Consider the following 16,324-nt stretch of genomic DNA (forward strand, 5'->3'; position numbering starts at 1 on the left):
GTGTGGAGTCCAGTGGTGTGTGTGTTTGTGGGTGGGAAGAGTCCAGTGTGTGTGTGGGGTGGGAAGAGTCCAGTGTGTGGGAAGAGTCCAGTGTGTGGGTGGGAAGAGTCCAGTGTGGGGGGTGGGAAGAATCCAGTGTGTGGGGGTGGGAAGAATCCAGTGTGTGTGGGTGGGAAGAATCCAGTGTGGTGGTTGGGGGGAAGAATCCAGTGTGTGTGGTGGGTGGAGAGTCCAGTGTGTGTGGCTGGGTGTGAAGAGTCCAGTGTGTGTGGCTGGGTGTGAAGAGTCCAGTGTGTGTGGCTGGGTGTGAAGAGTCCAGTGTGTGTGTGGGTGGGAAGAGTCCAGTGTGTGTGTGGGTGGGAAGAGTCCAGTGTGTGTGTGGGTGGGAAGAGTCCAGTGTGTGTGTGTGGGTGGGAAGAGTCCAGTGTGTGTGTGTGTGTGTGGGTGGGAAGAGTCCAGTGTGTGTGTGTGTGTGTGGGTTGGAAGAGTCCAGTGTGTGTGTGGGTGGGAAGAGTCCAGTGTGTGTGTGGGTGGGAAGAGTCCAGTGTGTGTGGGTGGGAAGAATCCAGTGTGTGTGGGTGGGTGGGTAGAGTCCAGTGTGTGTGTGTGGGTGGGAAGAGTCCAGTGTGTGTGTGGGTGGGAAGAGTCCAGTGTGTGTGGGTGGGTAGAGTCCAGTGTGTGTGTGGGAAGAGTCCAGTGTGTGGGTGAGGTGGGAAGAGTCCAGTGTGTGTGTGTGGGTGGGAAGAGTCCAGTGTGTGTGTGGGTGGGAAGAGTCCAGTGTGTGTGTGGGTGGGAAGAGTCCAGTGTGTGTGTGTGGTGGGAAGAGTCCAGTGTGTGTGTGGGTGGGAAGAATCCAGTGTGTGTGTGTGGGTGGGAAGAGTCCAGTGTGTGTGTGGGTGGGAAGAGTCCAGTGTGTGTGTGTGGGTGGGAAGAGTCCAGTGTGTGTGTGTGGGTGGGAAGAGTCCAGTGTGTGTGTGTGGGTGGGAAGAGTCCAGTGTGTGTGTGTGGGTGGGAAGAGTCCAGTGTGTGTGTGTGGGTGGGAAGAGTCCAGTGTGTGTGTGTGGGTGGGAAGAGTCCAGTGTGTGTGTGTGGGTGGGAAGAGTCCAGTGTGTGTGTGGGTGGGAAGAGTCCAGTGTGTGTGTGTGGGTGGGAAGAGTCCAGTGTGTGTGTGTGGGTGGGAAGAGTCCAGTGTGTGTGTGTGTGGTGGGAAGAGTCCAGTGTGTGTGTGTGGGTGGGAAGAGTCCAGTGTGTGTGTGTGGGTGGGAAGAGTCCAGTGTGTGTGTGTGGGTGGGAAGAGTCCAGTGTGTGTGTGTGGGTGGGAAGAGTGTGGAAGAGTCCAGTGTGTGTGTGGGTGGGAAGAGTCCAGTGTGTGTGTGGGTGGGAAGAGTCCAGTGTGTGTGTGGGTGGGAAGAGTCCAGTGTGTGTGTGGGTGGGAAGAGTCCAGTGTGTGTGTGTGTGTGTGGGTGGGAAGAGTCCAGTGTGTGGGTGGGAAGAGTCCAGTGTGTGTGGGTGGGAAGAGTCCAGTGTGTGTGTGTGTGTGTGGGTGGGTGGGAAGAGTCCAGTGTGTGTGTGTGGGTGGGAAGAGTCCAGTGTGTGTGTGGGTGGGAAGAGTCCAGTGTGTGTGTGGGTGGGAAGAGTCCAGTGTGTGTGTGGGTGGGAAGAGTCCAGTGTGTGTGTCTGTGGGTGGGAAGAGTGCAGTGTGTGTGTCTGTGGGTGGGAAGAGTCCAGTGTGTGTGGGGGGGGGAAGAGTCCAGTGTGTGTGTGTGTGTGGGTTGGGAAGAGTCCAGTGTGTGTGTGTGGTGGGAAATGTCCAGTGTGTGTGTGTGGGAAGAGTCCAGTGTGTGTGTGGGTGGGAAGAGTCCAGTGTGTGTGTGTGTGGGTGGGAATAGTCCAGTGTGTGTGGGTGGGTAGAATCCAGTGTGTGTGGGTGGGTGGGTGGGTAGAGTCCAGTGTGTGTGTGGGTGGGAAGAGTCCAGTGTGTGTGTGGGTGGGAAGAGTCCAGTGTGTGTGTGTGTGTGGGTGGGAAGGGTCCAGTGTGTGGGTGGGAAGAGTCCAGTGTGTGGGGGTGGGAAGAATCCAGTGTGTGGGGGTGGGAAGAATCCAGTGTGTGGGGGTGGGAAGAATCCAGTGTGTGTGGGTGGGAAGAATCCAGTGTGTGTGGTTGGGTGGGAAGAATCCAGTGTGTGTGGGTGGGTGGGTAGAGTCCAGTGTGTGTGGGTGGGTGGGAAGAGTCCAGTGTGTGTGGGTGGGTGGGAAGAGTCCAGTGTGTGTGTGGGTGGGAAGAGTCCAGTGTGTGTGTCTGTGGGTGGGAAGAGTCCAGTGTGTGTGTGTGGGTGGGAAGAGTCCAGTGTGTGTGTGTGTGTGTGTGGGTGGGAAGAGTCCAGTGTGTGTGTGTGTGTGTGGGTGGGAAGAGTCCAGTGTGTGTGTGGGTGGGAAGAGTCCAGTGTGTGTGTGTGGGTGGGAAGAGTCCAGTGTGTGTGGGTGGGAAGAATCCAGTGTGTGTGGGTGGGTGGGTAGAGTCCAGTGTGTGTGGCTGGGTGTGAAGAGTCCAGTGTGTGTGGGTGGGTGGGAAGAGTCCAGTGTGTGTGTGGGTGGGAAGAGTCCAGTGTGTGTGTCTGTGGGTGGGAAGAGTCCAGTGTGTGTGTGTGGGTGGGAAGAGTCCAGTGTGTGTGTGTGTGTGTGTGTGGGTGGGAAGAGTCCAGTGTGTGTGTGTGTGTGTGTGTGTGGGTGGGAAGAGTCCAGTGTGTGTGTGTGTGTGTGTGGGTGGGAAGAGTCCAGTGTGTGTGTGGGTGGGAAGAGTCCAGTGTGTGTGTGGGTGGGAAGAGTCCAGTGTGTGTGTGTGGGTGGGAAGAGTCCAGTGTGTGTGTCTGTGGGTGGGAAGAGTCCAGTGTGTGTGTGTGTGGTTTGGAAGAGTCCAGTGTGTGTGTGTGTGTGGGAAGAGTCCAGTGTGTGTGTGTGGGTGGGAAGAGTCCAGTGTGTGTGGGTGGGAAGAGTCCAGTGTGTGTAGGTGGGAAGAGTCCAGTGTGTGTGTGTGGGTGGGAAGAGTCCAGTGTGTGTGGGTGTGTGGGAAGAATCCAGTGTATGTGGGTGGATGGGTAGAGTCCAGTGTGTGTGTGGGTGGGTAGAGTCCTGTGTGTGTGTGTGTGTGGGTAGAGTCCAGTGTGTGTGTGGGTGGGAAGAGTCCAGTGTGTGTGGTGGGAAGAGTCCAATGTGTGTGTGTGGGTGGGAAGAGTCCAGTGTGTGTGTGTGGGTGGGAAGAGTCCAGTGTGTGTGGGTGGGAAGAATCCAGTGTGTGTGTGTGGGTGGGGGAAGAGTCCAGTGTGTGTGGGTGGGAAGAGTCCAGTGTGTGTGGGTGGGAAGAATCTAGTGTGTGTGGTTGGGTGGGAAGAATCCAGTGTGTGTGGGTGGGAAGAATCCAGTGTGTGTGGGTGGGAAGAATCCAGTGTGTGTGGTTGGGTGGGAAGAATCCAGTGTGTGTGGGTGGGTGGGTAGAGTCCAGTGTGTGTGGGTGGGTGGGAAGAGTCCAGTGTGTGTGGGTGTGTGTGAAGAGTCTAGTGTGTGTGGGTGGGTGGGAAGAGTCCAGTGTGTGTGTGGGTGGGAAGAGTCCAGTGTGTGTGTCTGTGGGTGGGAAGAGTCCAGTGTGTGTGTGTGGGTGGGAAGAGTCCAGTGTGTGTGTGTGTGTGTGGGTGGGAAGAGTCCAGTGTGTGTGTGTGTGTGGTGGGAAGAGTCCAGTGTGTGTAGGTGGGAAGAGTCCAGTGTGTGTGTGTGGGTGGGAAGAGTCCAGTGTGTGTGGGTGGGAAGAATCCAGTGTGTGTGGGTGGGTGGGTAGAGTCCAGTGTGTGTGGGTGGGTGTGTAGAGTCCAGTGTGTGTGTGGGTGGGTAGAGTCCAGTGTGTGTGTGGGTGGGAAGAGTCCAGTGTGTGGGTGGGAAGAGTCCAGTGTGTGTGTGTGGGTGGGAAGAGTCCAGTGTGTGTGTGTGTGTGTGTGTTGGTGGGAAGAGTCCAGTGTGTGTGTGTGTGTGTGTGTGTGTGTGTGGGTGGGAAGAGTCCAGTGTGTGTGTGTGTGTGTGTGGGTGGGAAGAGTCCAGTGTGTGTGTGGGGTGGGAAGAGTCCAGTGTGTGTGTGGGGTGGGAAGAGTCCTGTGTGTGGGTGGGAAGAGTCCAGTGTGTGTGTCTGTGGGTGGGAAGAGTCCAGTGTGTGTGTGTGTGTGTGTGGGTGGGAAGAGTCCAGTGTGTGTGTGTGGGTGGGAAGAGTCCAGTGTGTGTAGGTGGGAAGAGTCCAGTGTGTGTAGGTGGGAAGAGTCCAGTGTGTGTAGGTGGGAAGAGTCCAGTGTGTGTGTGTGGGTGGGAAGAGTCCAGTGTGTGTGGGTGGGTGGGAAGAATCCAGTGTGTGTGGGTGGGTGTGTAGAGTCCAGTGTGTGTGTGGGTGGGTAGAGTCCTGTGTGTGTGTGTGTGTGGGTGGGAAGAGTCCAGTGTGTGTGTGGGTGTGTGTGTGTGGGTGGGAAGAGTCCAGTGTGTGGGTGGGAAGAGTCCAGTGTGTGTGTGTGGGTGGGAAGAGTCCAGTGTGTGTGGGTGGGAAGAATCCAGTGTGTGTGTGTGGGTGGGAAGAGTCCAGTGTGTGTGGGTGGGAAGAGTCCAGCGTGTGTGTGTGTGTGGGTGGGAAGAGTCCAGTGTGTGGGTGGGAAGAGTCCAGTGCGTGTGTGGGTGGGAAGAGTCCAGTGCGTGTGTGGGTGGGAAGAGTCCAGTGCGTGTGTGGGTGGGAAGAGTCCAGTGCGTGTGTGGGTGGGAAGAGTCCAGTGTGTGGGGTGGGAAGAATCCAGTGTGTGTGGTTGGGTGGGAAGAATCCAGTGTGTGTGGTTGGGTGGGAAGAATCCAGTGTGTGTGGTTGGGTGGGAAGAATCCAGTGTGTGTGGTTGGGTGGGAAGAATCCAGTGTGTGTGTGTGGGTGGGAAGAGTCCAGTGTGTGTGGGTGGGAAGAATCCAGTGTGTGTGTGTGGGTGGGAAGAGTCCAGTGTGTGGGTGGGAAGAGTCCAGTGCGTGTGTGGGTGGGAAGAGTCCAGTGCGTGTGTGGGTGGGAAGAGTCCAGTGCGTGTGTGGGTGGGAAGAGTCCAGTGCGTGTGTGGGTGGGAAGAGTCCAGTGCGTGTGTGGGTGGGTGGGAAGAGTCCAGTGTGTGTGTGGGTGGGTGGGAAGAGTCCAGTGTGTGGGTGGGAAGAGTCCAGTGTGTGTGTGGGTGGGAAGAGTCCAGTGTGTGTGTGTGTGTGTGTGTGGGTGGGAAGAGTCCAGTGTGTGTGTGGGTGGGAAGAGTCCAGTGTGTGTGTGTGGGTGGGAAGAGTCCAGTGTGTGTGTGTGGGTGGGAAGAGTCCAGTGTGTGTGTGTGTGTTTGGGTGGGAAGAGTCCAGTGTGTGTGTGTGTGTTTGGGTGGGAAGAGTCCAGTGTGTGTGGGTGGGTGGGAAGAGTCCAGTGTGTGTGTGTGTGTGTTTGGGTTGGAAGAGTCCAGTGTGTGTGTGTGTGTGTGTGTGTGTGTGGGTAGAGTCCAGTGTGTGTGTGTTTGGGGACGAGTCCAGTGTGTGTGAGTAGGTGGGGTGGTGTCCTGTATGTGTTTGTGTGTGTGTGGGGCGGTAGATTAAAGTGTGTGTGTGTGTGTGTGTGTGTGTTGGTGTGTGGGTGGGTAGAGTCCAGTGTCCAGTGTGTGTGTGTGTGTGGGTAGAGTCCAGTGTGTGTGTGTTTGGGGTAGAGTCCAGTGTATGTGTGTGTGTGTCTGGGTAGAGTCCAGTGTGTGTGTGTTTGGGGACAAGTCCAGTGTGTGGGTGGGTAGGCGGGGTGGAGTCCAGTATGTGTTTGTGTGTGTGGGGGGGGGGGTTGATTCCAATTTGTGTGTGTTGGTGAGTGGGTAGAGTCCAGTGTGTGTGGGTATGTGGGTTGGAGTCCAGTATATGTGTGTGTGTGGGGGGGGGGGGGGGGTAGATTCCCATGCGTGTGTGTGTGTAGGTGGGTGCGTAGAGTCCAGTGTGCGTGGGTAGATTCCTCTGTGTTTTTGGGTGGGTAGAGTGTGTGTCTGTGTTGGTGGGTGTGTGTGTGGGTAGAGTCCAGTGTGTGTTTGGGGGGGGGGGGGTAGAATCCAATGTGTGTGTGTGTGTGTGTGTGTGTGTGTGTGTGTGTGTGTGTGTGTGTACCCACCCAAAACACACACACTGCACTCTACCCACCGACACACACACACCCACTCTGGACTCTACCCCCTGGACCCTCCCCCCTCCCCACACACACACACCCAAAACACACACACACACACACACACTCACTGGGCTCTACCCACACAGACACACACTGGACTTTACACCACCATACACGCTGGACTCTACTCACACACACACACTGGTCTCTACCCACCCACACACACACTGTCCAGTGTTTGTGTGTGGCGGGGTCGAGTCCAGTTTGTTTGTGGGTTGAGTCCAGTGCGTGTGTTTTGGTAAAATCCATTGTGTGTTTGAGTGGGGGTAGAGTCCAGTGTGTTTATGGGTGGGTAGATTCCAGTGTGTGTGTTGGTAGAGTTCAGTGTGTGTAGAGTCCAGTATGTGTGTGTGTGTGGGTTGAGTCCCGTATGTGTTTAAGTGTGTGGGGGGGTAGATTCCAATGTGTGAGTGGATAGGGGTGAGGGTAGTGTCCAGTGTTTGTTTGTGTGTGTGTGGGGGGGGGGGGGGGTGGGTAGTGTCCGTGTGTGTGTGTGTTGGTGGGTAGAGTCCAGTGTGTGTGTTGGTGGGTAGAGTCCAGTGTGTGTGTTTGGGGACAAGTCCAGTGTTTGTGTGGGTAGGCGTTGTGGAGTCTGTGTGTGTGGGAGGGAGGGTAGATTCCTGTGTGTGTGTTTTGGTGGGTAGAGTTCTGTGTGTGTGGGTAGAGTCCTGTGTGTGTGGGTAGAGTCCAGTGTGTGTACGTGGGTAGAGTTTGTGTGTTTGAGGACGAATACAGTGTGTGTGAGTGGGTTGGCGGGGTGGAGTCCAGTGTGTGTGTGTCTGTGTGTGGGTAGAGTCCAGTGTGGGGGTGGGGGTGTAGAGTCTAGTGTGTGTGTGTGTGTGGGTAGAGTCCAGTTTGTGTGCACGTGGGTAGAGTCCTGTGTGTGTGTGTGTGTGGGTAGAGTCCAGTGGAAGAGAGATGATTGAATCACCCAAAATGAGTTCCCACAATCCTGACAAAAACACTTGTATTTGATGTAATTGTTATCCTTTCCCCAGTAAAGGTCTGAGCTATAGCACTGGAGATCATTCATAAGAGAGTAGCTTGACTTTAACAATAGCTACAGCAGTGTAACTGATTGGCTTTAAACAACACTGTCAGCCTGCTGAGTTACTGTGAAGCCTAGGCAGTCTCATTTTTCCTATTCATGTTAGACATCTTTGTCGTCTTGGGTTGGGTTGTTCTTTTCATGTCCATTCTCTCTCTTCTCCAATACTTATCTCTCTCTCTCATCTCTAACTCTCTTTCCTCTCTCAAACCCCTTCTCTCTCACAACTCTCCCCCTCTCTCACCCTCTCTTCCTCATCCTGCTCTCTTTCTCCATCTTTCTATCTCTCTCACCCCCCCCCTCTCTCTGTGTGACAGATGTAATGGAGGATTCTTTCATTAGTTGTGTTAGGCACAGCAGGTCACAGCCTCAGCAGACATGTAATTACACCACACATGCACGTACACACACACTCACACACACTCTAACTGGATTAATTCAGCTGTGACAGGAAAGGCTGTGATGGAGCATGGTAATAATATAAACCACTCAGCAAGAAAACTAACCCTAGAGCTGTACACATCTACCTCTCCCGTTCTCTCACACTCTCTCTGTCTACCTCTCTTGGCATTGCATGTCACTCACATGCCGGAGAGCCATTCTAATGGAAGGTGGGGGTGTCGTGTGTGTGTGTGAGCACACCTATACAGTGCCGAGAAAAATATTTGTCTGATTTTCGCATATTTCTGATTTATTTTACTAGGCAAGTCAGTTAAGAATAAATTCTTATTTTCAATGACAGCGTAGGAAGCGTGGGTTGTTCAGGGGTAGAACGACAGATTTTGACCTTGTCAGCTCGGGATTCGATCTTGCAACCTTTCGGTTACTAGTCCAACTGTCACGTTCTGACCTTTGTTCCTTTGTTTTGTCTTTTGTTTTAGTATGGTCAGGGCGTGAGTTGGGTGGGTTGTCTATGTCAGTTTGTCTATGATTTTCTATTTCTGTGTTTGGCCTGGTATGGTTCTCAATCAGAGGCAGCTGTCAATCGTTGTCCCTGATTGTGAAACATATTTAGGTAGCCTGTTTTCCATTGTGTTTTGTGGGTGGTTGTTTTCTGTTTAATGTTTTTGTTTCACCTTTCAGGACTGTTTGTTTGTCGCGTTTGTTGTTTTGTCTAGTGTTGCATATTTCATTAAATAATATAAATAATACACCACGCTGCACCTTGGTCCTCCTCTCCTTCCCCAGACGACAAGCATTACACCAACGCTCTAACCACTAGGCTACCTGCCACCCCTGATACTGAATATGATAAGATCTTCAACCAAAACCTAATATTAGACAAAGGGAACCTGAGGTTCTGACTGTGGAATGCAGTGCTTGGTTTTCAGCGGGAATAATGCCAAAAAAGCACCTGGAAGCAGCTGGATGATCATCAAGACTCTTGGAAGAATGGCATATGGACAGATGATTCAAAATTATAACTTTTTGGATGACATGGGTCCCATTATGCCTGGTGAAAACCAATCACTGCATTCCACAGTCAGAACCTCATACCAACTATCAAACATGGTGGTGGTGGTAGTGTGATGCTTTGCTGCCTCAGGACCTGGACAACTTGCCTTAATAGAAGGAACCATGAATTCTGCTCTGTATCAGAGAATTCTACAGGAGAATGTCAGGCCATCCGTCTGTGAGCTGAAGCTGAAGCGCAACTGGGTCACGCAGCAAGACAATAATCCACAACACACAATCAAGTCTACATGAAAATGTCTAAAAAACAACAAATTTGAAGTTTTGGAATGTTTTAGTCAATGTCCAGACCAAATCTCAATTGACATGTTGTGGCAGGACTTGAAACGAAGCAGTTCATGCTTGAAACCCCACATAATGAGTTACAGCAGTTCTGAATGGAAGAGTGGGCCAAAATTCCTCCACAGCGATGGGAGAGACTGATCAACAACTACAGGAAGTGTTTGGTTAGAGTCATTGCAGCTAAAGGTGGCACAACCAGTTATTGAGTGTTTTGTGCAATTACTTTTTCACACAGAGATATTGGGTGTTGCATAACTTTATTTATGAAATAAATGAAATAAGTATTAAATTGTGTTATTTGTCCAATCAGGTCCCCTTTATTTAATATTAGATTTGATAACATTCAGTAATAAAACAAAATGCAAAATTAGAGAAAATTAGAAAAGGGGCAACTACATTTTCACGGCACTGTATGTTCTGTTGGTCTGTAAATGACAGCCAGTCATAGTGGCTGAAGTAAGCAGGCTTAAATACGGCTATGGGTGTCAGGTAGCTTAGAGGTTACAGAGCAACTGTAGGGTTTCTGTCATCAGTACCTCAGTACTTACTACCGTTGTTCTCTTCAGCAAGACACTTAACCCCTAAACACCTGGTCCCAATGCGTCCTGCCTGCCTGTCGTATGTGGGTGGTGCTTCTAATCTCAGGGTGATGGAACAGGGTCCAGAGTCAGCTGAAAGAGAGAGCAGTCTAAACACTCAAGCCCTGAGGATCTTTCTCTCTCTCTCTCTCCTCCTCTCTCCCTCTCTATTGTCTGAGAGGAGTACTCCACTCAACACAGAAGATACCATAGAGAAAGGAGCAAGGACAACACACACACATATACACACATTCAATACACACACAGAGATAATAAAGAGCATGTGGAGAGAGGGGAAACACAGAGAGCGGAGATAAGAACAAAATGTCATGCCATCATTCAATAGAATGGGGAGGAAGAGTGAGAATGGGGAGGAAGAGAAAGAATGGGTAGAAAGAGGGAGAGAATGGGAGAAAGAGAGGTTGAATTGGGGACCTAGCAGTGTGTTTGTGTCTGTTATTTGAGAATGAGAGGAATACTGAAGCCATTTGCCAATCAAATGACAGCAGAATACTGTGTGGCTTTCTTGTTCTTGACTGTGTACTAATACTCTCTTTCCAGCTGGATCATAATGAGAGGTGTGTGTGTGTGTATGGTAATGTGTGTATACTGTACTGACCCTGTGTGTCTCTGTCTCTCTCAGGGCAGGATCGGAGCGAGGCCGGGTTGATCAGGCGGTTTAAGGGGGATGGCGTTCGCTACAAGGCTAAACTTATCGGTCTGGACGAGGTCACCGCTGCACGCGGAGACAAACTCTGTCAGGACTCCATGATGAAGCTCAAGGTGACTGTGTGTGCATGTGTTTGACCCTGAGGCCAGGGAATGAGGGGGAAGGGGAGGATGAAGTTGGGTGAGGATGAAGATGGGCGAGAGAAGCAGTGAGGAGGAAGATTTTGGCTCCGATCTCCATTACATGCTGGGTAATTGTGCAAGGGCAGGATGGGGTGAAAAATGAGAGGTGTCCCGAGAAAGGAGACAGAGGCTTGATGGGCGAATGAGAAAGATGAGGACGGGGTAAAGAGCGGAGGTAGATGGTCCATTGATCAACCTGTTTCCCAATTTGCTCATCCAGACAGAAAATCCATCCACACACACACACACACACACACACACACACACACACACACACACACACACACACACACACACACACACACACACACACACACACACACACACACACACACACACACACAGTCACTACCAATCTGTCCTCTTCCAACTCAAATCTTATTTGTCACATACACATGGTTAGCAGATGTTAATGTGAGTGTAGCGAAATGCTTGTTCTTCTAGTTCCGACCATGCAGTAAAATGGAACGCGAAGCGAGGCGGCCATCTCTCTCGGCGCCGGAAGTACTTCCCTGCTCTTCTCCATCTAAAGTCAGTAATGTGTGTATATGTGTCTATAACCCTGTCGTGTGTGTATTCTGTAGGGTATAGCAGCGGCAGGGCGGTCGAAAGGAGACCACAAACAGAAGGTGTTTCTAACTGTCTCCTTTGGAGGGATCAAGATCTTCGATGAGAAGTCTGGGGTAAGTTTCAAAGAGTGTGTGTGTGTGTGTGTGTGTGTGTGTGTGTGTGTGTGTGTGTGTGTGTGTGTGTGTGTGTGTGTGTGTGTGTGTGTGTGTGTGTGTGTGTAAGATATTGCTCCAGGTGGACCTGTTAATAAGGCTGCTCTAAGGAGTCCCAGGGGAAATCAGGGAGACCTAATTGAAACTACCTCAGTAGATCAGAATACAGACCTGCTTTATCGTCTGATTGGCAGAGAATAGCGTCGCAGTTTGTCTTCCTCTGTGTGTATCTTTGTGTCTGGTTACTGGGGGCTTTGTTTGTGGTGCCTCTTATGTGCCAGGCTGCCACTAGAGGTGTTTGTGTGTGTGTGGCCTTGCCTTTCAACATCCCACACTGCAACCATATTGCTTACATCCCCATCCCTTACTTCCTACCTCCCTATGGATAGATGAGCTGGATTGGTGGTTGGATGAATGGATGGATGACCTCTCTCATGGAGGAGGGAAGGTCATGGAGGGAGGAGCTGTCTGAGATTGTTCCTTTGCGCCTCTCTTCAATCTCTCCTCTGTCCCCACAGAGGGCGGACGCTCGTGTTCTCTCTTTCTGTCACGGATGAATGGAACACCCAGGAGGGGTGGAGAGAGGGCGAGGCCTTTAACAGAAAAATAAAAAGCGTGTGTATGTCATCCCCTCTCCAGCCCCAGCTTAGTACAAGACATCTGGGTTCCAGTCCAATCTACAGGCATGGGATGTATGTGTGTGGGCTTTCATGCGTACTTGCATGGGATCACAGGGCCTCTCCTGCTGGGGGGGGGGGGCTCTTATTATTGTCAGGTCAGTCAATGGGAGAAATGATTATCATCAGCCTAGTTAATAAATATAGGACACATCAGTCACACAGAGTTGCTGTCTCCTCTCGTACCACTGTAGCTGCTTCTGTGTGCTCTGTAGTACTGTCAGCTCTGTCAGAGCACTGTGTGGGGTTGACAGATGCACAGATTTGGGCTCCATGCTATTTTCTGAGATTGCCTCTGTCTGTAGTGTCACATCCAGGGAGAAAATGTAGTGATCGACTCGACTGCCTGCAGTGACGCGACTCTCATTGTCACATACATACAGTGTCACACATGCACGCACACGCAGCACGCGCACAGACGCACAGTCCCAGCTCTGGTTCACTGGGACAACCAACGCCATCTGCCATGGGCACAGCCATCCCTCCCTGGCACAAACCACTCTGGCTAAACTGGAAGGAGTAGGGGAACTAAAGACTGTTAAATGTAGCAGGCGGGAGGGTGTGTGTGTGTGTGTGTGTGTGTGTGTGTGTGTGTGGAAGAGGTCTAATCCCCCCCCTCCTGCCTGGCACAGAGACACAACACGGAGGCTCACAGGGAGTAGTGGGACTGTATCCCTCCGTCTGGCCACTTCCTGCTGAAGGCTGCCTGAGCTCTGAACAGAACTACTGCCAGATCATCCTCTCCTCTTTCCTCTCATCTATTCATCTCTAGATCAATGGTTCTGTCTGTGATAACTTTGTGTTTCTATCTCTCTCAGGTCCTCCAGCACCACCATGCTGTCCATGAGATCTCGTACATCGCTAAAGACATCACGGACCACCGAGCCTTTGGCTACGTCTGTGGGAAGGAGGGAAACCACCGCTTCGTAGCTATCAAGACCGCTCAGTCAGTGAGTACCACACAATTTGTGAATGTGTGTGTATGTCCATGATCCCTATTGCCCTCTGCTAGCCACGGGGAACATTGTCCTGTTGACATTTAGATAATGACCCTTGAATCAGCTCTCAACAGATAGACACATGCAGAGCCCTGTCTGCCCTGCTGCTGTGGTGTGTGTGTGTGTGTGTGTGTGTGTGTGTGTGTGTGTGTGTGTGTGTGTGTGTGTGTGTGTGTGTGTGTGTGTGTGTGTGTGTGCATAGAGAAGCGATAGTCTATATTCTCACTATTTTGTTGTTGTCTGTGTCTTAAATTCCTGTGGGCAGGTTCTGCGTGTAGACAGAATCTGCCTGGATGGAATGGGATGCGTGAAATAATGAACTGCAGTAGTTTTGGTCTTTGGGTTTTCTTCACTGGTTATATGGACTAGGGGTTTAAACATTAAAACATTTAAATGAAATTGGGATCATTAACGTAAAGGAAAAAAATGTTTTTTTGGGGTTCCTATTACAAAGTATGTCATTGCCCTTTTAAAACGCCACTGCCCCTGTTTCCAACAACAAGAATTAAAGCTGCAAGCAGCGTTGCCAGGGTTCAAGTTGTGGGCCCACTGTGCCACCATCCTGACAAATTGGACACGGATGAGCTACTTCCGTACTCCTTTCCATGCTTGGAAAATATCAAAACTGAACATCAACCAGATCATGCAGAATGCTTTTGATGTATACTGAAGAAAAATATAAACACAAGTTCTGGTTCAGCATGTGAATGGAGAAGAAGCTTGTGGACGAGGCTCCTACACATTAGCTCATTTTGCCAAATTTGTACTTTGCATTCCACTTTCTTAAATATCATATTTGATTGATGAGTTCGTAAGTTACCTTTTTGATTCAAATGTCACATGACCTGAGGAGCAGAAGACCTGTAACTAACGTTTCAACCGCGATGGCAAACGTGAATGTAATGGGGCCGACTCCAGTCCAACTGTTCCACAGCCTCATGCGGTCACACTCCCCACAGGTCTTCAGAACCTCCGTACGGTTCTGGTCTCGGAAATTACAGCTACCATTGCCACTCAGCTCAAAACTGCCATTGATGCTGCTCTGGCCCCCTTCTCTGCCATCCGAGATGGTGTCCGAGCCACTGCGGATGAACAAGGCCACCGAATTGACGGCTTTGAACATGACCTGTGTGACTACAGTGACCGCATAGTAACTTGAGAAAACAGTCGCCCATCTGAGCTCCGAAAAATAAAAGCTGATCGACAAGACCGATGACCTGGAATCCCGTTCTTGCCGTTACAATCTTCGTGTTGTTGGTATAGCAGAGAAAAGTGAAGGAGGAGACTCGGTTAAGTTCATGTCAGAATTCTTTGCGGATGTGCTAGGTCTGGCCATCGTTCAATCACCCCGAAGATGGATAGAGTCCACTGCATTGGCCCCTCCCCAGCGGGTGGAGACGACAACTCCAAGCCTAGAATGTTTATCATCCATTTTCACTACTACGGTGACAAGGAGCACATCCTCCAGAGGCAGGGCAGAGACCAGCTACACTTCTGCAGACGCAAGGTGTTCATCTTTCCTGACCTCAGCTTTAATGTCACCAAGAAAAGAGCTAAGTTCTTCGATGTGAAATGCAAACTTCATGCGAAGAAAGTGAATTTCTCACTCTGCTTCCCTGCTCGTCTGCACATTGAACATGCCGGGGGGAAGCTACAATTCGACTCCCACGAGGACGCCCAGCATTGGTTCGACAGTCACTTATGAGCCGTATCTTGGATCTATGACCTACTCTTTTGCCAGGTAGCATGCATAGTCTAGCCTCTAAGTTGAAGGTATTTTTAACTTGTACAGAAGGGCATTTTTTTCTCCCTGTTGCCATTAAAAATGACTGATACTGTCTTGTATGGTTGTCATTTAAGCTACACATTTGGGGGGTCCTTTTTATTTGGCTAGATGACTAATGCATGGCTTCAATTCCAGGCTTTTTATTTGGCTAGATGACTAATGCATGGCTTCAATTTCAGGCTTTTTATTTGGCTAGATGACTAATGCATGGCTTCAATTCCAGGCTTTTTATTTGGCTAGATGACTAATGCATGGCTTCAATTCCAGGCTTTTTATTTGGCTAGATGACTAATGCATGGCTTCAATTCCAGGCTTTTGCAGAGCTTTCCTCTGTTGTTTTTTCTTTATTTTCGTCTCGATACTTACTGAAGGACTTTTCACCACTTTATACGCACATACATTCGTATGTGTACAGACACTCGGCCTCTTTCGTTTTTGTATTTTGGTTTTCTGTTGACCTTCTTTACCGTTTTGTGAATACCTTTTCAAGTGTATTTCACGACTGGGGCTATGGAGCCTCTCCGCGTTAGGATAGGAAGGTTTTCTTTTGATATTTTATATTGTATATTTTACACCTAACACAGGCTTCAATAGCGCTTCTCCTTAAGAAGGGGAAAGACCCCACTTCCTGTTCTTCATTTAGGCCCCTAAATCTCCTTAATGTGGATGTAAAGGTGCTGGTGAAGGTGATAGCGAGGCGTCTGGAAGTAGTCTTACCAGGATTCATATCACAGGAACAAACCGGCTTTATAAAGGACAGATATTCATTTTTTAACATTTGTGACGCTGTTTAACATGATTTATTGTAAACAATTCTCCAACTCCCCTGAGGTGGTAATCTCCCTAGACGCAGAGAAGGTATTCGACAGAATTGAGCGGGAGAACCTATTTGCTGTTCTTTAAAAAATGTGGATTTGGGGACAAATTTAGCTCATGGATCCGTCTCTTGTATACATCTCCCCAGGCCAGTGTGTACCAATGCCACCCGTTCGGATTATTTTATCCTGGAATGTGGGACACACCAAGGCTGCCCACTGTCCCCTTTATTATCTGTCGCAAATTGAGCTCCTTTCAGTAGCTTTACGGGCATCCTCCTCTTTCCAATGTGTAAAGGAGTTGAACAAAGGTTATCATTATATGCAGATTATTTGTTACTCTATGTAAATAACCCTGTAACCTGTTTACCTTCTATCCTTTTTATTCTGGAGAACTTTGGCACCTTCTCTGGTTACAAGCTGAATCTCCAGAAAAGTGAATGCTTCCCAATCAATCCAGCAGACAGACTTGCCCTTTTGAGCGCTACAGCTCCAGCAGACAGGCTTGCCCTTTCAGCTTAGCCGCTCTGGTTTCAAATACCTTGGAGTTGAACGTAACTTGTTCATTACATGCTCTTTTTTCTGCAAACTTTTCTCCCCTTGCACAAATGAAAACTGATTTTCAGAGATGGGGTAGCTTACCATTATCACTTAATGGAAGGATTAATGCTGTAAAAATGAACAGTTTACCCAAATTCCTTTATCTATCAATCTATATTTAAATTCTCAGCTGCATCTACTATGGGTCCAATTGATAATAATCACTTTTTTCCACACTTCTTTAATAGATAATGCTTTCTCTAACTGGACAAGGAAAGGTATTAAGTCCTTCCAAAACTTTATATGTAAATATACTTTTTT

The 16,324-nt window shown here is 49.9% G+C and overlaps 1 protein-coding gene across 1 annotated transcript in view; it reads left to right on the forward strand.

Annotated features, from left to right (window-relative positions):
- The window catches only part of LOC135512971 (disabled homolog 1-like), a 168,955-nt gene that overhangs the window by 49,111 nt on the left and 103,520 nt on the right, over positions 1 to 16,324 (forward strand). Inside the window, exons 3-5 of the mRNA XM_064935532.1 lie at positions 10,257 to 10,396; positions 11,050 to 11,148; positions 12,683 to 12,814. Of these exons, the coding sequence (XP_064791604.1) occupies positions 10,257 to 10,396; positions 11,050 to 11,148; positions 12,683 to 12,814 (371 nt within the window). The remainder of the gene's footprint in view (positions 1 to 10,256; positions 10,397 to 11,049; positions 11,149 to 12,682; positions 12,815 to 16,324) is intronic.

This window comes from Oncorhynchus masou, chromosome 24, assembly GCF_036934945.1.
Source record: "Oncorhynchus masou masou isolate Uvic2021 chromosome 24, UVic_Omas_1.1, whole genome shotgun sequence".
In the NCBI taxonomy this organism is placed as follows: domain Eukaryota; kingdom Metazoa; phylum Chordata; class Actinopteri; order Salmoniformes; family Salmonidae; genus Oncorhynchus; species Oncorhynchus masou.